The 23,831-nt window shown below is 37.9% G+C and overlaps 1 protein-coding gene across 1 annotated transcript in view; it reads left to right on the top strand.

The window, feature by feature from the left end:
- Window positions 1-23,831, top strand: part of LOC113061517 (inositol 1,4,5-trisphosphate receptor type 2-like) — a 69,506-nt gene that overhangs the window by 28,992 nt on the left and 16,683 nt on the right. Inside the window, exons 32-48 of the mRNA XM_026230680.1 lie at window positions 261-386; window positions 541-666; window positions 818-938; window positions 1,391-1,569; window positions 1,822-1,955; window positions 3,758-3,866; window positions 15,281-15,383; window positions 15,487-15,674; window positions 15,754-15,934; window positions 17,630-17,874; window positions 18,040-18,240; window positions 18,666-18,776; window positions 19,020-19,115; window positions 19,281-19,397; window positions 22,159-22,269; window positions 22,468-22,660; window positions 22,761-22,886. Of these exons, the coding sequence (XP_026086465.1) occupies window positions 261-386; window positions 541-666; window positions 818-938; window positions 1,391-1,569; window positions 1,822-1,955; window positions 3,758-3,866; window positions 15,281-15,383; window positions 15,487-15,674; window positions 15,754-15,934; window positions 17,630-17,874; window positions 18,040-18,240; window positions 18,666-18,776; window positions 19,020-19,115; window positions 19,281-19,397; window positions 22,159-22,269; window positions 22,468-22,660; window positions 22,761-22,886 (2,467 nt within the window). The remainder of the gene's footprint in view (window positions 1-260; window positions 387-540; window positions 667-817; window positions 939-1,390; window positions 1,570-1,821; window positions 1,956-3,757; window positions 3,867-15,280; window positions 15,384-15,486; window positions 15,675-15,753; window positions 15,935-17,629; window positions 17,875-18,039; window positions 18,241-18,665; window positions 18,777-19,019; window positions 19,116-19,280; window positions 19,398-22,158; window positions 22,270-22,467; window positions 22,661-22,760; window positions 22,887-23,831) is intronic.

The following is a 23,831-nucleotide window of genomic DNA, read 5'->3' as shown; positions in this document are numbered from 1 at the left end:
GTTGCATATATTTAATATATAAATAATATATAATTGGCTTTTTGTCCAAATAACTTTTAAAGGCCACTGTGTACCATGGTACTGCATGATTGCCAAGTACATATACCATGGTATTTACCTGGTACTCTAGGGTACTTCATGGCATAAAAAAAAAAAGGAAAAAGAAAACGGGTACCATGTCCAAAAATGTGATAAAACCCATAGACCTTTTATTTGTGACATCAGGTAGCCTTTTTTAATATCACTTTTATATCTTGCAGGTAAAAATAGCTTACATAAATTTCGTGAATCACTGCTATGTGGACACCGAGGTGGAGATGAAGGAGATCTACACCAGCAATCACATTTGGAAACTCTTCGACAATTTCCTTGAAGACATGAATGAGGTTAGAACTCTCTCTTTCCCTCCCTCGCAATGGTGAGGCATAATACACAGGCTTAAAGAGCCGTTTAGATCATCTGTGACTGATTTCTGCCTGCCATGTGGGTGCTAAGCATCCTGAACTGATGTTGTTGTTGTTGTTGTTGTTGTTGTTGTAGGTGTGCAGCTCCACAGACAAGAGGCCTGCTGATACATTCCTTGAAAAATACATCACTGATACCATCATGGCTATCGTCAAGGGCTTCTTCGAATCCCAGTTCTCTGTCAGCAACTCAAACCTGCAGGTAGAGCGAGAAAGTTCAATTCATGAGCCCCTCACCTCGTCTCAGTCTGACTTGAAGAGGGGACGTATTTCTCTCCCTACGCTCTATGAATCAGTCACATTAATGTTGCTTTTTACTAGTTGAGAGTGAGATATTTATATCTCTTCGTCAGGCCCATCACACAACTTTCATTGATCTGCTGAAGGCTGCGTGCAAACTCTACAGCTGCATCTGGCTCAACTCCCTGCAGAAGGCTAACATCGAAAGTTGCATCAAAACCCTAGCTGACTTCGGTAAGTTACACATCCGGCAATGAGTATAATGGCGCCGTTAAACATAATGCTAATTAATCTTTACTGACATGTTTTTAAATATTGACCATCCTCCTTCAGATTTCTACATTGTTGCAATGGGCACTTAAAGAAATAAAAAAAGAAGAATGAAAGATATTAAGAAATTAGGCCAAATCGGCATGTTCAAAGTTGTCATTTTAAACCCTAGAATAAGAAACCACTGGATTTCGACAAGTCCAGTGTAGACAGCCTCAGCGATGAGACAGCTGTTGCATCCGGTTAGACAGTCTGTCTGAAAGTTTAAATGTCCCCAAAAATAGAAGGAAAATACAGAAGAGTGTTTTTCATCAGTGTTTTGAGATTCTTAACACATTTAACATGTTTAACATTGCTAACATCTAAGAGAATGCATAAAGGTAACAAATGCATGTCCTCCCTCTAAATCTGTCTAGCTAAGAGCCGGGCCATCTCCATTCCAGTGGACCTGGACGGTCAGATCAGTACCCTGTTGCTAAAGACACACAGCAGCATGGTGCAGCGTGCCATGAAAGACTGGAAGCTGTCAGCCCGCGGCCGACCCCGCAAAGAGCCCTTAGGAGCCCATGATTACAAGATCATTGAGAAACTACAGGTAACATTACATTTAAATTAACATATGTTATTCGCATTCACAGTTGTAGGTTTATCACTGACCAATCAGAATTAAGTACCACATTTTCTCAAATATAAGTTGCTTTTTTATTGTCTGAAGTGTGCTGTGACTTCTATAATGCGATTAAGATCAAGCATTTTTATACTCATGTCGAATGAGATAATTAATGATATTTGTGTATGATAAATGATTTTTGTCTACAACATTGCCTGCTACGTGTATGTGTTTCAGGGAGTCATTGTGTATCTGGAGGACCAGTTTAGTCCACAGGTGCAGGCAGAGTTTTCTGTATTAGTGGACGTGCTGCAAAGCCCAGAGATGCTGTTTCCTCAGCTCTGCAGTGAGGATGGAGCCTTCTTGTCTAAGTGAGACACGCACCCACATCAAACAAATTAAAACCGTGCGTCATACGCGATGCATATATTAAACAGGTCCAGTGGCGGTGTTAAAAATAGCCATGTGTATAGGTATGACATTATAAATCCCTGAAAATTTCTGCTATAGCTTCAAACATTTACGTCAACAGCCTCCTTAGCTGATTGCCTGTTGTATGTTTGCCTATAAAAATGGGTCTAAAACATGTAAACTCCTATTTAGGTATAATTGAGAATATGTTAATGTTTGTATATACAGTATGTGTTGGATCTGGTTGTGCTGTGATTTAGTGTACCAGCAGCATCATATATGTGATTGTTGTGAATGTGCCCGGGGCTCTGAGTGCCTTATATAAGTCATTATCTGAGCCCGAGCAAGATATACCTCTAAAATCACAGAAAGACTGCGTAAAAGGTGTGCTTCTAAAAGTCTACAAAACTAGGATATAAAACATTTTATATGTTTCACTTCATTTCAAAATTGTTGTGCAAAAACAATTCAAATACTTATTGAATTCAAACTGCCAATCTGTTAGTATGTGATATTGTCATATGTGGCTGGAGTTTTCATAGTGTTTCCTTAAATCAGGCTTATACGTACAGTACTGTGCAAAAGTCTCCGGCCACTAGTATTTTCACCCAAAAAATGGTTTTAAGTTAATATTATTAAGTTAATAAAAATGTATATTTTGGTTTAGCAAGGATGCATTAGGGCCGTTTCATAGTCAACGCATCTGTACGCATACACGTCCCCAAGGCTACGCATCGTTACGCTTTGGCCGCCATTATGCGTCGGTACGTAGCCAAATGTGTCGTCCTAGTTTTTGATACGCGACACGCTGATGCACGCAATACTATGCGTTGTCGTTGGGGGTGACATTGGAAGTATTGTTCATTAATTCAAGTATATTGTGGTTACAGAAGAAGAAAGTTTGAATACAATAGCGGGCGAAGAGGAAAAATTATGCAAACTCATCCACATTTAATCTCTGCGTTGCCTTTGTTGCCGCCGATGTAAAATCAGCAACAGAATACACTCCTCTTCAGTTGCCATTGTGATCTGAATATCACGCGACCCGACTCTACTAATATCACCCGACTCTACTACCCCCTGTTGCGGGAGCAGTGTATTGCATACACGCATCGCCCGTGACGCTTGCGTCCACTGTTTAGACTATGAAAGGGAGCGCGTCGCTCGCGTCGTTCGCGTTGCTTTCTCGCGTTTCTCGTATTGACTATGTAACAGCCCTTAAATTGAGCAAAAGCAACAGTGAAGACTGAAGACAAAAGAATCCTGATAAAAATCTAATTTACACAAAAAATATTAAGCAGCGCAACTGTTTTTAACATTGATAATAATAAGAAATGTTCCTTACTGCAGTAATGATGCTGAAAAAAATTCAGCATTGCATCACAGGAATAAATATTGTTTTAAAATATTAAAATATTTTAATATATATATTATATATATTTTTAATATATTTTAAATTATTATAATATTTCACAATATTATTGTTTCTACTGTATTTTGATAAAATAAACCGCATTGGTAAGGAAACATCTCACTGACTTCAAACTTTTTCGACAGTAGTGTACTTTCAGTCCTTAAATATTTTATTAACTGTTATATTAATACCAATTTTGTCATGTATCTACTTTTGTAATAGGACTGTTACCTCAAAGAATACATATTCTTAAACATTTGTAGTTGATGTGACTGGTCAGGTGGCCAGTTTGATATCCTTAATTTATTTTACGTTTAATATGAAATATGATATAATATTTTCTCTCAGGCTCATCAAACACACCAAGAAACTGATGGAGAAAGAGGAGAAGCTGTGTATTAAGATCCTGCAGACCCTGAGAGAGATGGTGGATAGGAAAGAAATATTCGAGGAAAAGGTAACTTTCTGTAACCTTATTCTGGCCCTGTTTTATTCCCTCTTTTATGAATAAATGAATTATTTTAGTCTGTAATTATGCGAATGCGTACAAAATTTGTCTCTAATACAACCTGCCACTAACTAGCAGTAACAAGTAGCAGACCAGCTCAGGTTTTTGTAGTGAACATCAAAAATTGCCACCTGTGATGTCATGATGTTTTCAGGGAAAGTTGTTGCCATGTCAGTAACCACCAGAAGAGGGCATTAGTGCCAAAACCAAGGATTGTGAACCTGATGACCCCCCGCCCCAAACCCGTAGAGCCGAGTACTCATGTGTGTGCGTGCAAGCAGGCGTTCGAAGTGAAGTGCAGCTCTCGGGCCTCTGCAGTGTCGTTGGCATCTGTAGCAGGGTGAAAGCTGGGAGTCCTAAAGCTCCAGACAGTTAATCAGCATTCAGCAGAGAACGAGTCTTTCGCTGTTACATAAGCAGAGGCACATGAGGACATGCTCCTAGGGTTGGAGCAAGTAGCCAAATCACCCAGCGCCACAAATCAATACTGCAGAGAGCTGACTACAGCCTTGCACGTGGAGAGAGAGAGAGTGAGAGAGTAATAAAGAGAAGGAAGAGTAGACAAATAAGAGGAATAAAGGACAGGGAAAGCTCTTACGGATTAACTCCCATCAGTTGCTTCATAAACATTATGACACCATAGTCATTATGACTACAAAGTGAGTTGTGAAATGTTTTAATTGTGACAGGATAAAAAAAAATAAAGGTACGATTCCATTAGTGAGATTTCAGCACAATTTTGCATGCAAAAAGGGATCAAGTTTCAATAATATAGCGACATGTGAAGTACAGCTTTCAAATCAAGCAGCTTTTTTTTTGGTTCATGTGGCGAGATTCTGTGACCACCTTGAACATGAACAAAATCTCTGTGAGGGAACTTTTTCATCCTGCCAGCCATGTGACTGAATGACCGGTATGGTACCAAAGCAATGGTAAATGTAACTACACATTCAGTGTGATTCAGTTTGGCTGTCTCTCCACTAAAACAAATTGCGTAATTACACATCCGTTAGTGTTTATTTTGGAGTGTTCATTCTCTATGGGGTTACAAGTCGTGTGACAAGTTTATAAGTTTAAAGGTGTGGTCACGTTAGTGATTTTCAGTGAAATTTCATGTGCAAAAACAGTGTTACAGTCAGTTATTCTCCTTTGAAAAAAAAGCTAATAGAAACAAAAAGAGAAATTATATTTATTACTGTTAAATGTGCCTTCCGGGCCGGAATATCGGTCTCTTTTTTTTGATTTGTTGTATTTCGGCACACCTGGTTGCCAGTCAGTGGAAAACACAGATTATTTAATTTCATTCATCGTGAAGTGTTTCCGTTCCTCTTTGTGTCATCAATCTGGCAACCTGTGTGTGGGTCAAGTGAGGAGGAGGGGCTGGGTAAAAAAAAAAAACCCTCTCCAATATTTTGAATTTGGACTGCAATACCTAGTTCAACCACTCGGTGTCAATCCTAGATACAGCACCTTTAAAGGGACACTCCACCCCAAAATAAAAATGTTGTCATTAATCAACACAATTACACAAAAGTCCATTTTAAACCAAGCAGTTTTATGTTTGTCAGAGTGATTCCTTTTAGTATGGCTAGAATTCACCCTCAAAATTTTGTCCAGCAACAGTTAATGTGGCCACACCTTAAAAGGAATATGTTTCGTCTCTCCACCAAAAAAAAAGTTGGTTTGCGTAATTCTACATCTTTATGTGTTTGTTTATTTTGGAGCGGTTGTTCTCCGCTGTTTGCCATTTTGTTGCAACATAAACATTAAAACATCGTGGTCATTATGACATCACAGTGAGTGGTGGAATGTCTTAAATGTATTTTATTTAAGTTTAGTAGTGTAAAAGAAGTGTAAAAGTGACTCGGAAAGATTTGCGCAATTCCACGTCTTTATGTGTTTGTTTATTTTGGAGCACTCATTCTTCACGGGGTTTGGCTGTTTTGCCATGTTCTTCCCGCCCTGAGAGTGGTGCTGCGGTTTCATGCAGGCCTGCTCTGCACAGACCGCTGGCTCACAGAGGAGAGAGAGAGCAGGAGGGCGAGCGAGGGAAAGAAGAAGGGAGGGAGCGAGCATGTGAGAAGCCATGTGAGGGAAGAGAAAAAAGCATGGCCCAGCAGCAGGCGGAGGGATTGGAGAGGCGCGGTGTCTGCTGAGTCCATGAGTCGACGGAGCGGGGGGTGTTTACGTAATCGGCCTGCAGTGTCTGAGCCAACCTCACGTGGCTCATCATGTTCTCGCTCACTCGCTCGGTCTCTCCAATCATTTAGCACTTGTTTATCTCAGTGCTTTTTCTCTTAAGTCTTTGTTTTCAGATTGAATTTATTTCATACTAGCTTGAAGGCATCTCTCACCAGTGACTTGGTGATTTGGTTGCTGAGCAGCAGGTCATGACTCATGAGCAGATATAATTGGCCTCTTGCTCTTTAATGATCACTTGTGTCAGCGTGGTGAGCTGAACGTGAACGTGTGTCTGCACACAATGTACAAAATGTTTAAAATGTCAAACAGGTCCTGTTGTTCCTCTGTAATTTTAGATATGTTGTAATGGCCAAACAGTCACAGCAGAGAATGCTGAGCAAAAAGCTTCAATATGGCGAGAGTATCTGTGTATTTTTCTGTTTATTTAGTTTTTGACACTATAGCAAAAGTGTTGTTCAGTAACTTTTCAGCTTGTGATTCCAAGGAGGGTGTTCCTTCGTAATCTTTAATCAAAAACACTAACTTCCCCTAGACATCTCAGCGATATCTCTTCTCTGATCACATGTTCACTGCCAAAAGGATGGGAAAATAAAGCCTCTTTTCCAGCATCCTGTCAGTCACATTAGATTGCAGTGATAGCAAATGACAACGATCCAGTAGTAAATTACTATAATCCTGTCCTGATAGTTAGTTAGTTAGTTCTCTTTTATTGTCTCCCTTAGGAGAAATTTGTCGTAGGCAACCAGGAGAGCAGATCAAAACACACACACACACACAAAAATAAACAATAAATAAAATAAAATAATAATAATTAACCATTCCATAACATATATAATTCCCACACAATCCTAACATTACATGTTGCCCATCACATTACCCTCACCCACACAACAATTTCAATCACTTATTCAATACTATAAGTGTTTTTTTTTTTTTTTCAAAAGTCAAGCAACATTTTCTGTTTCAAGCTAGGAATAGTAATAAAGATTTTTCCTTTCTTTTTTTTGGTAACATCGTAAAAAATCAGAAATGTCACTTTTGATCAAATGAATGCGTCTTTGCGAAATAAAAATCTTAATGTCTTTCAGAAAATAGTACAGTAGTTTTAAACATTTATATGTGAATAAATTCTGCCTGTTAAATTAAGTCAAATTGTTGATGATGACATCTTAAAGGTGCAGATTTAAATGACTTTCGATGTTAAAACCGAAAAGTTCTGAAACAAAGACCGTCATGTACTGTGTTCACAGGTTGTGTTCATAGTGGGCTACGTCAATGAGAGCGCAAGCCTGTTCATAAATCCCTCCGGCTGCAGAACGTGATAAATGTGTGAGTGAGCGTGGCTTGATGCACGTGTAAAATCCTTCTGACGGCCAGACCACTTCTGGTCTTTGCGTACTTTCCCTACTTTCCAAGATGTTTCCGTTCATTGCATCCAGCTCTTGTTACAAAACATTAACCACAGCCTGTTTTGGATTGTGTTTATAGAGAGAAATGCCTCATGTTTCACAAGTTGGGTGTACCCTAGAAGTTAACTCTCTCATACCAGTATTTGGTGGCTAGCTGTGCGTGTGTGTATAAACAGGTCTCTCCTGTTTGTTGACAAAGGAAAGAAAAGCCCTGTTACATAACAACCTATGCCTGTCTCTCTTATCCTGCCTGTATTTCTCTCCAGCCAAGTTTCACACTACCGCCCGGAGGCAAAGCAGCTTTTTAGATTACCAACCTCAAACGTTTAAGCTCCTCACACACATGGAGATACACACACATCACTGCACACACAATGGTGGGCCGGGGGTGGTAGCAGGACATGCTCTAAAATGCAAGCACATCCACCAGCTCTGTGTGAGCAGGTCTCCCTGATGACTGCGGTGGAATATGACCGTTTCAGCCCACACACAAATCCCACGGAGCATTCAGAGCTCTTAGACTAAAGCCTACATGAAGACAGGCACGTTTAACCCAGGGGTCTCGCCAGTGCCACATGTCTGCATACCCGTTCATGACTGTTCCATTGAAAAAAAAGCAAGTTAAGCACAATTATAAAGGGCTAGTGGATTTTATGCCTTTTTATTTGATTGTTTTGAAGTTATTACTTTTGGTGATGGACAATTTTTTGTTGTTGGAAACAGAAATCCTGCACAAAAAGAATAGGGAAAAATTGTATCCCCCCTCCCCCTTATTGTTTAAATAAGTCATCAAGCTTGGTGCAAGAGGTGTGTGGTCACCATGGAAATGAGCACAGAACATACTGTACTGCTCCTATTGCCTTTTAAGAGTCAGAAAAACACACCTGTAGATGATCCACAGGAGCTCCACAGTACACACACCAGGAGTGAGATTCAGTTAGGAGACTAACTTTAGGAGCAGTTTGCTCTCAAATGCTTAGACCGTGTTCTCTGTTGATATTCATCCTAGTCAGTTCATCCTGCATTCACACCATCGGAGAACACCAAGATTACTCCATAGGGAGATTTTTAGAATAGAATCCTCAAAGGAGAAATGGAAAATGTATCCGAGCAGGGCCAGTGGAATTTGTTTAGCACACGTTACAGTTAGACTACATATATAGGCTGCATTTGTTTGATCGAAAATTCTAAAAACATAAATATAAATAAATATATATATTATTTTGTAAAACAACTGTTTTATATTTATAAATATTTATATAATTTATATATTTTAACAAATAATGTATTCCTGTGATGGTAAAGCTGAATTTTCAGCAGCCGTTACTCCAGTCTTTAGTATTATTGTATATTATTACTTTTGTTACATTATAAATGTATTTACTGGCTCTTTTGACCGGTTTAACGCATCCTTGCGGAATAAAAGTATTACTTTTTTAATACAATTTTACTTGATTTAAACTTTTAAATCATAGTTTATCAAAGTTTCCACAACAATATTTAGCAACCCAACTGTTGTCAACATTGATAATAATAATTATATATATATATATTTAAAAAAGCCTGTTTATTGAACACCAATTAACAAATCAGAATGATTTCTAAAGGATCATGTTACACTGAAGACTGGAGTAATGATGCTGAAAATTAACCTTTGGTGTCACGGGAATAAAATCCTTTTCAAAATAGATAAAATTAGATAAATTATTTTAAAATGTAATAATATTTCACAGTATGTTTTTAAACAAATGCAGCCTTGCTGAGCATGAGCAATGTCTTTTTAAAAATATTTGTAAAAATCTAGACATGCAGTCTGCATTTATAAACATCTGTGAAAAAAAATGGGTCAGTCTGAAGAGCTCAGTGAAGTACAATGCCAATTGTCAGATGAAATGGTCTCCAGAGCAGAGGAAGCGTGTTCCCAGGGGAATGTGACCTGACCGACTGCTTTGTGCCAACTGTAACGGTTGAGGGGCTGTTTTTTAGGGGTTGGGCAAGGCCCCTCACTTCCAGTGAAGGGGATGCCAAGACATTTTGGACAATGCTATGCTTGCAACTTTGTGAGAACTGTTATTCCAGCATGGCTGTGGCCCAGTGCACAAAGCAAGGTCCATAAAGACATGGTTGGAATGAACTGGTGCAGAGATTGCAAGCCAGGCCTTCTTGTCCCACATCAGTGCCTGACCTCAAAAATACTCAAAAATTCCCACAGAAACACTCCAAAAATCTTGTGAAGCCTTTCCAGATGAGTGAAACTGTTATAGCCGTGAAGAGGACATGTTATTAATGTTGGCTGTTTATCAGCCCTTTGCTTGTATATTTGATAGATTTAAGTGGATTCATCATGAAGATTAATTGTGCATGAGACTAAACATCTGTGAATGTGTGCCGAGTACTGTTTGTGTAACGTGCCGTGTAAATGGTCACTTCGGTGGGCTTCGAGTGTCCGGGTGTGTCTGAAAACAAGGCCCGAGCATCCATGGGTCAGGTGCTGACTGCATACAGTGAATCTCACAAACACGTCTTGTGCCTCTAAGGACATTAGGCAATCACATGCCCCACTTCCGAATGACACCAAGGTCAGTCGTCTTCAGGAACGGTTGTTTACGTCCTTGCTGCTGTTTGTCTTGGCTTTGCCTGCAAATCAACAATCTCTCCAATTGCTCTCACATGCAAGGCTAATTTGTTTTCCTGCTTGTGGCACTGTTTATAAGGAGAGCCACACTGAACAGTGCTACCTCTGAGAGCAGGTCACAAGGGGCCTGTGGACCAATCGCAGAGTGATCAGGCCACTCAACAGGGCGGATGCTTACAGGAACCCAATACTTAGAGACTCCCCTTTGTCCTCCTGACTATGAGAAGATAAATGCCAGGGGAGATTGATATTTTAGAGTAGTGTTAGGTATCAAGGCAGCAACCAAAGCAAATGTAGCTTACGACATTTTTGTTCATTTTAGTGTCATTTTTGCCCAAAGCCCATCTTTTCCTGGTAGATTTGTGTCCTTGAAATGTTTCAAGTTTCGAAAAAGGATGCAAAAGTACCATTAAAGTGAACTATTCATCATTTCTGAGTGAGCTATTCCTTTAATAAATTAACTAGTATCTTTCTATGTCTCTTTTTTTCTCTCTCTCTTTCCCATTTCCCCGGATTCTGTTATGCAAGATCTGGACTCTGAGAAGATGTGGTCATGGGGTTCATGTCTAGACTGCCTGACAAGATTTTAGGTGTATCGATTTTTTTCTTTCTCTTCCATAAATCTGTTTCACCCAAAGTCATACTCCTCCCTCCGCTCTTTAAAATGGGAGTGCATCGTTGCAGAGTTTCATTCCGTTAATTTTACTGTGCCAATGAAGTTGTTTTGAAGGCCTTTTGTGTTGTGTGAGCTGTTTACACAACCGCTTCAATGGTTAACACATTGTTCGCTGGCTGAAATCAGCAGGGCTGAAATCAATATTATTACACTCTCTACACTCACTTTTTGGTCAGATTTGTAAAAAATGTTGTGAAAGTCTCTTATACTTGTACCAAGGCTTCATTTATTTTGATTATTTATTGATCATTTATTTTATATTTATTATATATTAAGTGAAGTGACATACATACATAAAGCCAAGTAAGGTGACCCATACTCAGAATTCGTGCTCTGCTTTTAACCCATATAAAGTGCACACACACAGAGCAGTATATAAATGTATTATATATATATATATATATATATATATATATATATATATATATATATATATATATATATATATATATATATAGTTGTAAATAATATATATATATATATATAGTTGTAAATAATATAGAGTAGTTATGTAAATATGTAGGGACTGACAGTACACTGGCTTTCAAAAATTTGGGCCTGTATGATTTTTTTTTTATTTTTTTTTATGTAAATCTCTTATGTTCACCAAGGCTGCATTTATTTGATCAAAAATACAGTAATATTGTGAAATATTATTAAAAGTCAAAATAACTATTTCTATTGTAATATATTTTAAAATAGAATATAATCCTGTGATGACAAAGCTAAATTTTCAGCATCATTAATCCAGTCTTCAGTGCCACATGATGTTTCAGAAATATTTCTAATTGGGCTCTTATTACTATCAATGTTGAGAACAGTTTTTTTATTATTATTATTATTATACATGTATTTAGTTTTCTCTGCTTTTTTCCTCCTCTTTTAAATGTTTTAACACATCCAAAACTTGGAGAAGAAAGTCTGGCAGCTGTAACCTTAGAGCGAAGCCCCGTGTGTTGATGTGTTGTAACGGGAGGGGATACGACCCAGGGGTGAGCCATAAGGCCTAAGCCAGAACCAGACATGATGAGTCCAGCAGTGCAAAGCACCCCTCCCTTTTGCCGTCCTTCTCTCTCATTCTTTAGATCCCTTCATCCTGAGTTCTCAAGTTCCCGCAGACAGCAGTGGAGGGCTTTTTTTTTTTAAAGCTTGCTGGAACATCCCAGGCTTAGCCAGTCCAGCCGCAGTGTGGCGTGCCCGTGCACATTTAAACAAAGTTAGCCTGTCTGCTTCTGCCACCCCTCTTCTTTATCTATCCCTCCATCTTTCCCTAACCCCCCTTCTCTCTCTATCTCCTATCTGTCTTTTTTTTCCACTCTTGCTGTCTCTATTTTGTCCTCACTTCACCTGCACAGGGTTTTCTTTTTCTCTCTATGCCATGCAGCAGCAGACAGATGAGTCAGACTGGCACTGCTACCTTCATCTCTCACTTTCCTCCTCTGTCTTCCCATCAAGTCCTCCGCAGAAGTTCAAGAAAGACTGTAGCATCAGGAGACACTAAACCCCCATTACAGCTGCTTTTGTAGAAAAGAGAGCAGCTTCTAGGAAAGCATGTCCAATTGCAGTGAGCAGGAAATGATATGAAGAGGCTCTGAATATGGACAAATATGGTTAATTATGGCGGTTTCAGAAGCTTAAAGTGATATTTCACCCAAAAAGGAAAAATCATGTCATTCCACACCTGAGTTTATGAGTGTTTTTGAGGAATGTCTCTGTATTCATTATCTTCCATATGCAGTGGAAGTTGATGATCACCAAAACGAATAATTGGTTACCAGCATTCTTCAAAATATCATCGTTCATGTTCTGCAGAAGGAAGAAAGTCATACAGGTTTGAAACCAGCATGAGGACAAGTAAATGATGACAGGATTTTCATTTTGGATGAACTATTTCTTTAATAGAGAATGCTCATCTGCTGTGTGTGTGTGTGTGTGTGTGTGTGTGCGTCTCTGTGTGTCTCTCTGTGTGTGTGTGTGTGTGTGTGTGTGTGTGTGTGTGTGTGTGTGTGTGTGACGGCTCGTCCAGACTGTGGAAGCAGACACAGTCTGTGCTGACTGCTGATGAGTGTTGACTGAGAGAGTGGGAACAGCAACAACACGTGCTTGTCAGAGTGAGAGAGAAAAGTGTCTTCTCTCTGTGGCAGTTTGTCACTCTCGTGTCGGCGCATGCATGGCTGCATGGCCACACTGGGTTTCATTATCTTCCTGGCTGACACAGTGTGGAAGGGTGAAGTCAGTAAATGTCAGGGTCTGTTCACCACCTTACTCCTTTCCTGGCCATCCACAGGGTATTCATAAACTATTATTTGCTATTTGCTGGTAGGTTGCAGGTGGTGTTCGCAGGAGGGACATTATCATTGTGGTGTTTGAATGAACAAGATTTGTAGACCGGAATCATAAATATTTTAACCTGTTTTCTCAGAAGAAAACTACAGTAAAAATATTTACAAGTCAACTAACATTGTCAGTGCAGCACACATATATACAGAGCCATTGCGCTGCGATCATGGTCCCTTCTCTTTCTCCCAATTTCACTTACTGTCTAGATACTATTCTATCACAATAAAGGTAAAAATTGCAACAACAAAAAATAAACAATCATTGGTAACCTCAATTTTTTTTTTTTTTTATTGTCATAAATTTTTTTTTTATTATTATATTTTTTTATTTTTTTATTATTTTATTTTTTCAATAGTAAAATAAATGTTTATTTTTACATTTTTATTTGTTATTTTATTTTGATTATTCTTATTAATGTATTATTTTTTTATTATTATTATTCATTTTTATTTTTTTTTTATTCATTCATTAATTATCTATTGAAAAGATTTTCTGATTTATTGAGAGTGGCCGACGTCTTCTATATTTCTTTTAGTGACTGTCACTATAGTTGCAGTCATTATTAATGGTCATCGCAAGAGGTGCTTGACTTCTGTTTACTTCAATACAAATGCTGTTTGACCCGTTTTTGCAAGCTGTTGAATGAACAGGCCAAATCGGGAGTCACACCTGTTGGTAAATATGGTTGTCAGTCCTAAACGCTGACTGTGTGAATGCACTGTCCATAACCAGAAGTATAAAAGCAAGAAAATGAGAACGACAAGAAAGAACATTAGGTCAGGAGACAAAGGAAGGGAGAGACGATCAGTACCATCCTGCTCCCTCTACCGTGTCTTCCTCGTGATCTCTCAGCAAGCCACCACCAGGTGTTACATAACTCTCTCTCTCTCTCTCTCTCTGTTAATCTGTCTCTCTCTCTCTCTTTCATGCCAGCCACTCTCCCCCCACCCTCTGTCTTTTTCACACGTTCAGTTTCTCTCCCACTGGGAAACAGATTCTCAAGGCAGCCTTCTGCTCTCTACCTTCAGCACTCGCCGTCTCACCCTCTGCCTCCCCGAGGTTTCGCTACACTTCTGGCATAATTACAGCAATTACTACAGTCTATACTAGTTATGTAAAAATTCTCCCATGTGATTGTGTGTTTTTATCCAACACAGTTGGGAGGAAAACACTCAAATGTGTGAAGATAATCAAAACGGACAGGGAATGAAGTACTCTTCACTTCACACAGTCCGCTATGAATCTTTGCACTGGATTTTTTGTTTGTTTGATTGTTTGTTGTATATAATATATATATAATATAAAACAAACAAAAAAATCCATGTAATATAATAAATTATTATACATATATAATTTAAGGAGTGCTATGGGTTCAGTGGAGGATGAACTATATCTTTTTTATTTATTTTTTATTTTTTTACAAGTGAAATAATGGTTGTAATGCCAGTGATAAATTTGTAAAAGATACATCTCAATAGCATATCAAATAATTCTTTAGATTTTTTTCGATTTTGTTGAAAGAAGTCTCTTATGCTCACCAAGAATACATTTATTTGAATAAAAACGCAGTAAAAACAGTAATATTGTGAAATGTTATTACAATTAAAATTAAAATAACAAAACATTCATCTAAAATTATATAAAAAATATTACACAATTTATAATTTGTTCCAGTGATGGCAAAGCTGGATTTACAGTTTATTAAGTCTTAAATGAAATGTCCTTGAAAACAGTATTTTAGTGGAAGCCGTCATGTGCTTTTTCTGTATTCTTTAAACAGGAATTTCAAAACAACAGCATTTATTTAAAATCCAAATGTATGTTTTTTCATCATAAATGTCTTTACTGTCACTTTTAAATCTGAATGCCAAAATTTTTTTACTGTACTTTGTCAGACACCATATATACAGTAGGCGGCAGCAAGTTGTTTTTTTTAATGTGCAAAACATAGTTTCTTACCATTTCTAATATTTCAGTTATATGTTAAGTTATAGAATGATGCCTTCTGTGTGAACTGTCTTGAAAACATTTTCATGACTGAATAATTAAAACACTTGATACACCCCATATATTAAGGATGCCTTCCTCTCTTGTTCCTCAGGGTGACTCATTGAGGAAAAGTCTCCTTACACACTACTTTGGCAACCAGCGGCCCCATACCAAAGCCCTGGAGTACAGCAGCGGGAACAGTTCTTCCTCTGGAGGTACGGTTTACAAGTGACCATCAGCAGAAGCACTGTTGGCTCCCCATTAACATCCTCTCACCCAACTTCTGCTCCTCTCATGTGTGTGTACATATGTGTATAGGTGGTTCTCCAGGACAGGACCCTGATAAGCCAGGCACTAGTGTAACAGACATCCAATGTGCGCTGGACAACGTGGGGGCGTCCGAACTCGTCATCGACCTCATCGTCAGCACTAAGAACGACCGTATCTTTGAGGAGAGCATTTTACTGGGCATTGCACTCCTAAGAGGAGGAAATACACAGATCCAGGTATAAACAGGACACACATTCACGACAGGTCGTCTACAAGATTTCAGGCGACGTCATTTCCTGCCATGTCTCCCTGCAGAACTCTTTCTACAATCAGCTGCACAAGCAGAAGAAGTCGGAGAAGTTCTTCAAGGTCTTCTACGATCGAATGGAGCTGGCGCAGAAAGAGATCCGCTCCAGTGTGTCGGTCAACATGTTTGAACTCAGCTGCAGGAAGAGAGAGGAGGAGGGCGAGGACTCCGGGGTCAGTAATAAAAAAGGTATACATCCGCTTTCTCGCAGGTTCTCTCGGTCTAAACATGAGAAAAAGAATATCCAACAGAATGGAATGGTGAAACTGTAAAGAAATGTCAGGTCATATTTCACCCTAAAATCAAAAGAGCAATATAAACAATAACATTTTGCACAAGGAAATCAAGCCTGGTATTTATTTATTGATTTGATAGACTCCTATGAGAAAAATCGTATTATTGTAATGCTAAATATAATATATACCGTATTTTCCGGACTACAAGTTGCACTTTTCTTCGTAGTTTGGCTGGTCCTGAGACTTATAGTCAGGTGCGACTTATTTATCAAAATTAACAACGCACACACAAAATAGGTTTAAGCTGTTATACATGGCAAATATTTTGCTATATAACCTCTGATGCCATTTTTACTAAATTAGCATAGATTAACAAATAGTGCAATGGTGTATTTTACGGTTTAAATTATATATATATATATATATATATATATATATATATATATATATATATATATATATATATATATATATATATATATATATATATAATACAAAGCCATTGTTAACTGAGAAGATGCGCAAATCCACGTTCATTTTCAGCGTTTATTTGCGCATCTTTTCAGTTAATGACGGCTCTGTGTAGTAACTGCTGCTCTATGTGAAGTGTGTGTGTGTGTGTGTGTTTCAACACATGGTTGATAAATGATCTGAATGATATTGAAAAGTTACCTTGGAAACATGTTTGGTATTATCTGAACTGGAGATATAATATTAATAATAAATATGGCAACTACATTTTGTGGACTGTGTTAAGATATTACATTTACACATCATGTTCTTTCTAGACTACAAATGAAAAAAACTGGAAAATAAAATGATGGTGTTTTGACTGACTCTGGTGCTTTGTTGGAAATGTATCTCCAACAAAGGAAGGCCTCAAAAGACCACAAACCAGGTGTGATTTCTTAAAGCCAAAAATAAACTTTTAGAAATCACTCTTTCAGTCTCGCTGAAAATAGAGACGTGTCCTAATTGCAGTGTTCTGCTTAAAAAACGACCCAGACTCTCTAATGCTGTGTCTGAACTTGAAGTATGTCACTGATCTCCTGAATAGCCCATTCATCACAAACAAGTGTGCCTTAATGCATAGCTGTTCATGTGAGGGCAGCTCTGGCCTGAGGCAGCGTAAATGAAGGAACAATCAGGCATATGAATAGTATCTGTCCCTATTTCAACTGCTGTGTCATGTGAGGGGTCCCTGGCACCTTATCAAAGGCCTGCTGTTAAGCAGTGTATTTTTAAGCTTTTTTTTTTCATTTCTCACTGAGTGAAAAAGGATTTCAAATTCGCTACATCAAACGGTGCTGTGCACAACACATGATCATTTGAAAAAGAGAATTTTCAATAATTTGCTGCAAATGCTCATAAACATTAGTTTGCACTCCAGACAGAAGTAATAAAATGACTAAAACTAAAACTGGAAAACAAATTACATTAAAGCTAAATAAAAAGATATAAAACCGCTATAAAAGATATGAAATGACATCATAAAATTACTAAAAGAAACTTAAATTGAGCTGACAATATAAAAGCGAATTCAAAATGTTAAGAAAGTACTATTTTAATAGTATGTAAATAATGCTAAAATAACACTGATCCTGTAAGAACTACAAATAACTCTATTTATTTTCGCTTGTCTTTGAAGTTCAAGACTCGTTGCAGCTCAGAGGAGACATACGGGGTCAGCTTAAAGATGCCTCCTCTGTCACCTCCAAAGCCTACAGCACCTTACGCCGGGAAGTGGACCCCGAGATGGAGCCGATGGGATCGGGAATGGACGGGATGGAGGAGTTGGTGGATGAGACCCAGATGAGCCAGGCCATCATCATCATGAAACCCATCCTACGCTTCCTTCAGCTGCTCTGTGAGAATCATAACAGGGACTTGCAGGTGATGCAAATCATTTTTACTAGTCCAGTTTTGCTGCGCAGATCAAAATCTCAAGGGACCACCGACCTAGTATGGCCGAGTCTGTCTGAATAGAGATACCAAACACTGCCACTCAGGATTTGACTTGTGTTGTTAGTTCAGATCTTTCTGTTCTCTTGTATACAGAACTTCCTGCGAGATCAGAACAACAAAACCAATTATAACCTGGTGTGCGAGACGCTCCAGTTTCTCGACTGCATCTGTGGCAGTACAACGGGAGGTCTGGGACTGCTGGGGCTCTACATAAATGAGAGGAATGTGGACCTGGTCAAACAGACACTAGAGACCATCACAGAGTACTGCCAGGGTCCTTGTCACGAAAACCAGGTATTGAAATCTTATCCTCTTGGAAAATGGGAACAAATCTTTTTCCACATGGAACAATGAATCCAAGGGTAACACTAGTAGGGGAATAATCATGTACTAATACTTTAATATGAGGTAATGATGAGTTAAGGGATGTAATAACCAAGAACTAACTAGCTAACATGAGTCATATGATTAGAAATGTTGCCTTGGCAAATAAGTGGAATACATATATAATTTATAACCAGGCCATGAGAACCAGGTATTGAAATGTCAGCCTCATTGGAAAAAGGGAACAAATCAGTTTCAACATGGAAATTGTTTTTAGATTTGGTATGATATCTGAACTAATTTCTAGCTTTATTAATGATTATGCAAAAACCAGTCTTTTCTACATAGCTAAGACTTAGTTTGGGATAATAGATTTTGTATTCCCTCCTCTACAGTCATGCATAGCCAGACATGAGTCAAACGGCATTGACATTATCATCGCTCTCATTGTGAATCCAATTGATCCGCTGGGGAAGAACCGACTTGACCTTGTGCTGGAGCTGAAGGTACTTGTTTGCTGCACTCACTCGTGTAGTTTTTTATAAAAAAAAGAAAAAAAAAGCAATTGGTGTATAATATGATTTTACAGATAACAAAATGTCCTGAAGCGTTTCAGATTTTTGATTGGGCATGTAAAAACATCTGCGCATTTCCCTCCAGGAGGAGAATATATGAATATTCTTAACTTCACGGTAATTTTATTTAAAAATAAATAAATAAAAGCTCTTTTCTTTGCAATGAAAAATCAGAACAATGCATCCAAACTTCTTCTGGCCATCATGGAGAGTCGTCATGACAGCGAGAATGCAGAAAAGATCCTGTACAAGATGAGACCCAATGAACTGGTGAGCTTATCATTAGTAGTGCTGTAAGGTTGGTAAATTGGCACTGTACCTCAAATAACTGTTGTGTAGCTAATGAATATAGTTTAGATCATCTGTTATCAGCCAAAATGTGCCTGTTCTGTGCCATAATTAAATTAAAGTGATCTTCTGGTGTCATATCAATAGGTTGACGTTATCAAGGAGGCTTACGTTCAAGAAGAAGAGAGTGAGATTGATCAAGAGACATCAGATCAGATCAGACCTAAAGATGTTGGCCACAACATTTACATCCTGGCACATCAGGTAAATTTGAAACATTGAACATTTCTTGGTCCTGCGCCTTCCACAGAATATATTAATACAGATAAATTAATTTAGACCACATAATTAAATGATGGCTATCAGAATGTGAAGAGACTTTCAACCAGCATAACAAAAACATTTTCTGAAGACAATCACCTATTGCACCTTTAATATAATAATTCAGTTTATTAAAGAACTGTAAATTCCTTCTGAAGGGGTAAGGTCTCCTGTGAGGAAATCCTCAAGACAGCTGTGCATTTCTCAGTTCAGTCTTCACTTTCACTTCCACACTCTTTCTTGACAAGCTCAGCCATCTGCTAGACAGTTTATTTCTGTCTAACTGGCTGCTTTCATAATGACATAACTTCAGGTGTTCGTCTATCAGTGTGTTTCCAAACTCTCTCACAAAGATGACTGAAAGAAAGAACCAAGTGCGAATGTGCAGGGTTCTCTCACTGTTAGCTATGCAGGAATAATATATCTCATGGCCAACTCTTGCCATAGTTTTCATTGAGATTTTTGTTCAAAATTCAGGACTTTTACTCGGACCCTCTGGCTGTTTCATATGGATACTTGTTTGAGAAACATTTGCCTATGGCTAGATGGTCTTTAGTTGGACCATCTTCACGATGTTTGTCAGTCTCATATTCCTGTGTAGTTTCTCACTTGTAGAAAACAAGCAGGGCCTAAGGACATCAGACAGAGAAAGGAATAAGTCCTTAGTAACTTTAACATTCTTAGATTTTCCTGTAGAAGTGTGTATGAATTTACTTTGGCCCTCAGTACGTCAAACTGAATGATGATACTGTAAGTGGTTTTCGCAAAGAACATTCCAATATCCTTTTTTCCATTTGTGGTTTAATTATTAAATTTTTTTATTTGCTCGTCACTGTTGACATGGTTGCAGTAGACTGTGTTAGCTCCAGTGCTAAAAAAACAACTGCCAAATACAAGATCCTCCTGTGTTTACTCGGTACATGACAAAGTAAAATGACAATTTTTGGTGCAAGTATTGCATGCCTTGCTCTCTTCTAGCTCTTATAAACAGATTCCTAAAGTGTTCGCTCTGATCTGAAATGAAAAGGACACTATGAACATTTTTGGAGCAAATGTGGCTTAGACCTCAATAAAGAAAAAAAAAGGACCTTTGTGCTCAAGTGGTGCACATCTTTTGTGTTCCTTCAGCCTGTGAGAAAACAAGCATGTAAATCCCTCGCTCTCGTTCACCACTTTAAGGCCATTATGTGATGAAGGACACTGAGGGCGTGGAATGATTACTTCTTTGCCTCAAGGATGTGTCCTTTTTGGAGGTTACAGAGTATCCGCCTCCCTTTCAGACTGGTTGCTTAATAGATAAGTTACTAGTTTGATTCAATGGACTAAGCAGCCTTCTTATGTATAAATTGCCTTATTTTTAAGGAGATGGTTCTTTACTTAAACAAATTGCTTGGATCTTGCAGAGCATCATTGATCGTCTGTTTCCCTTTGATCCCGTCATCTGTTGGAAATGATTTTCAGAGCGCTGTTTTTGATTAGGTTGTCTCTGGATGCTGTTGACTCACTAATGCATCTTGGCCACATCGCTGCGGGTTTTCAGTCATTGAGATAAACATCAGAGTTCCTCTGCGTGGGTAGCTCTTAAAATTTTTCGATTTTGAAGTAATCAGATTGATCAGTCCTGACCTCTTATGAATTGACTCATCTAGGGGTCGCATTGGCATTATGAAAGTGTTAAATTGCTAATGTGATTTGTGTTAGCCGAGTCACCAATGTGTCACTAATAGATTTATGGGTGTTCCTGCAACTTCAAACACTTTAATGTCTCAGAGGTTGACCGTTTAGCAATATTAATTCGTTTATAGCTATTTCGTTTTATTACATGACGTTAACGTTAAAACTGCCTCTGTTTATTTTTGCTACCTTTCAACTGTATAGATGTGTTTATTTTAGTGTCATACCATTGTTCCAGGGCCATACTTTAATAGCCAATATTAAACAATGAAAATCCATTATAAAGTTTAGTTACTGCATTTTAGAAGATATGGTGATCTTATCAAAATATGACCATTTCATTTGTTAAAATAATTAATATCGATTTTATGTCTTATACAGTATCTGTAATTTATATCTATATATTTTGAAACAAATTATGACTGTCAGACAATTGTAGCATCATTTCCACCACAACAAACAATTCTGCATTGTATTAGATAATAATATTTTATCAAAAGTTAGTGTACTTGTTTCCCAAGTAGACAACAGTGTCTATGAAGAGCATAGTTTTTTCAAAGTTTTGAAAGTTTTTTATAGTGCATAATTTCCAATTATATTATATTGTTTTAGTCTTGCATTAAAAAAATATCAATTTTTTTTTGTATTCAGTTTGAATTTTTTTTTTTTATCTGTCTAAAACTAAACTTCTCATTTAGTTGGATAGTGACATTATTTAAAGGGATATTTTTTTATCTGTGTATTCAGCATACATAAAATGCTAGCTATGAAATTAGACTTAGCAAGATGAAATAATAGGCCATTTTATTCCAGAAATTAAATTTCCATCTTTGTCATTTTCATCACACGGTGTTAGTAAATGAAAGTGTGGAGCAAATGTTCATGGTTTTGAGCAAAAATCTGCCCAAGAATTGTCTTATTTAATTTTAGTAGACAAATCAACTACTGAGACTATAATAACTTTATAATAAGCTGCTGTTTCTGAATCTGTTGAATCTGTCATGATGACTGAAGTGTTTTTGATGATCAGTTGGCACGCCACAGAAAAGACCTCCAGCAGAGTTTGAAACCAGGCCCAGACCCTACCAGCGAAGGAGAGGCAGCGCTTCTATACTATGCCAACCACACCGCTCAGATAGAGGTATGAGAGTTTAAGAGTTCATGAAGATGTCCATCTTATCTCATTTAATTTGCACCTTTATCACTTGCACATTTTTTGGCTTTTCTATAGTTTTATTGAAGTCTTGTTTACTTATCACTGCTTTTATCAGACAATTTAAGTAAAAATACATCATTTAAACATGAATGATCACTGATCTTCCCATTTTGTACATTTCAGATCGTCCGCCATGACCGCACAATGGAGCAGATCGTGTTTCCTGTGCCCAACATCTGCGAGTACTTAACAGAAGAATCAAAAGTGCGCGTGTTCACCACAACGGAGCGAGACGACCAGGGCAGCAAGGTCAACGACTTTTTCCTGCAGTTTGATGACCTCTACAACGAGATGAGTTGGCAGAAGAAAATAAGAAGTGGGTTGTTTTGCTTTGTGCAAAAAACAATGTAACAAATTATCACCAGTTCGAGACTGTGTCAAAGTCATTATGCTGATGAATTGGTGTGTGTTTGCAGATAATGCACCACTTTTCTGGGTGTCCAAACATATATCGCTGTGGGGTACTATCTCCTTTAACTTGGCTGTACTAATCAACTTGGCTGTGGCTCTTTTCTACCCATTTGGAGATGATGGAGATGAAGGTATGGTTGGGATTTTTGATATATAAAAAGTTGTATAATTATGTCTAGGGATGCACCGAGACCGATACTGGTATTGGTATTGGGCCCGATACTGAGCTCCTCATACTTGTTAAAATGCCCCATACCAAATGCTGATACCACACAGCATGTGATAAGTGCCATATTCAGACAAAGAAACACCAACAACAGACTTTAAGATGAAGATTGTCTGTGTAGTATATCGATGCATTGTATATAAGGTTAAACATCCATTATTAACGCCTGTATAGCTGACGTGCGCGAGTCGATTGAGCGCGCAACTACACTGTAAACTAAATTGTAAAGAAAGACAATTTATAGGGGCATTCACTATAAAAATTATTTATTTTCAACATTAGGCATACATGACTGTGGCGAAAGTGAATATAGCAGCCTTTGTGTAATGCGCTAGGCAATTATACCCAAAAGTTCTTCTACCAGTAAAACTGATACAATTTTGGGACCAAAAATTATTCAGACTAAGTCCGGGGGAAAATTTGAAGTTCAGGTTTGCATGAACCTGGATGACAGCATGCCCAGGAGACTACAGGCAGTCATTAAAACTTAGGGTTGCCCGACTAAGTATTGGTAGTCATACTAACAGCTTGAATATTTTTTGGTTGATTGTAATCCATTACATACTTTTCTATCAATGTTATCTAACATTATCAAGAGGAATTTGTTCTGACATAGTTCTTGTCATATTTTATTGCCATCTTCTAAACTATAGAGAATAAACTGAGATAATGTGAAATGTTGAAGTTGTCTGAATAAATTTTGGTTTGACTTTATCTATTTAATAAATTAAGTCAACCAGCTAACGTTATACATACTCTTTTGGTTTCTGTACCCAATATAAAAAAACATTACAAATGCAATAAAAATATTGGTATCGGTACTCTGTATCGACAAGTGCCAAAAATAAAA

Source organism: Carassius auratus, chromosome 43, assembly GCF_003368295.1.
Source record: "Carassius auratus strain Wakin chromosome 43, ASM336829v1, whole genome shotgun sequence".
Lineage (NCBI taxonomy): Eukaryota > Metazoa > Chordata > Actinopteri > Cypriniformes > Cyprinidae > Carassius > Carassius auratus.
The sequence above is the reverse complement of the archived record's forward strand: the minus strand, read 5'-3'. Positions and strand labels throughout refer to the sequence as shown.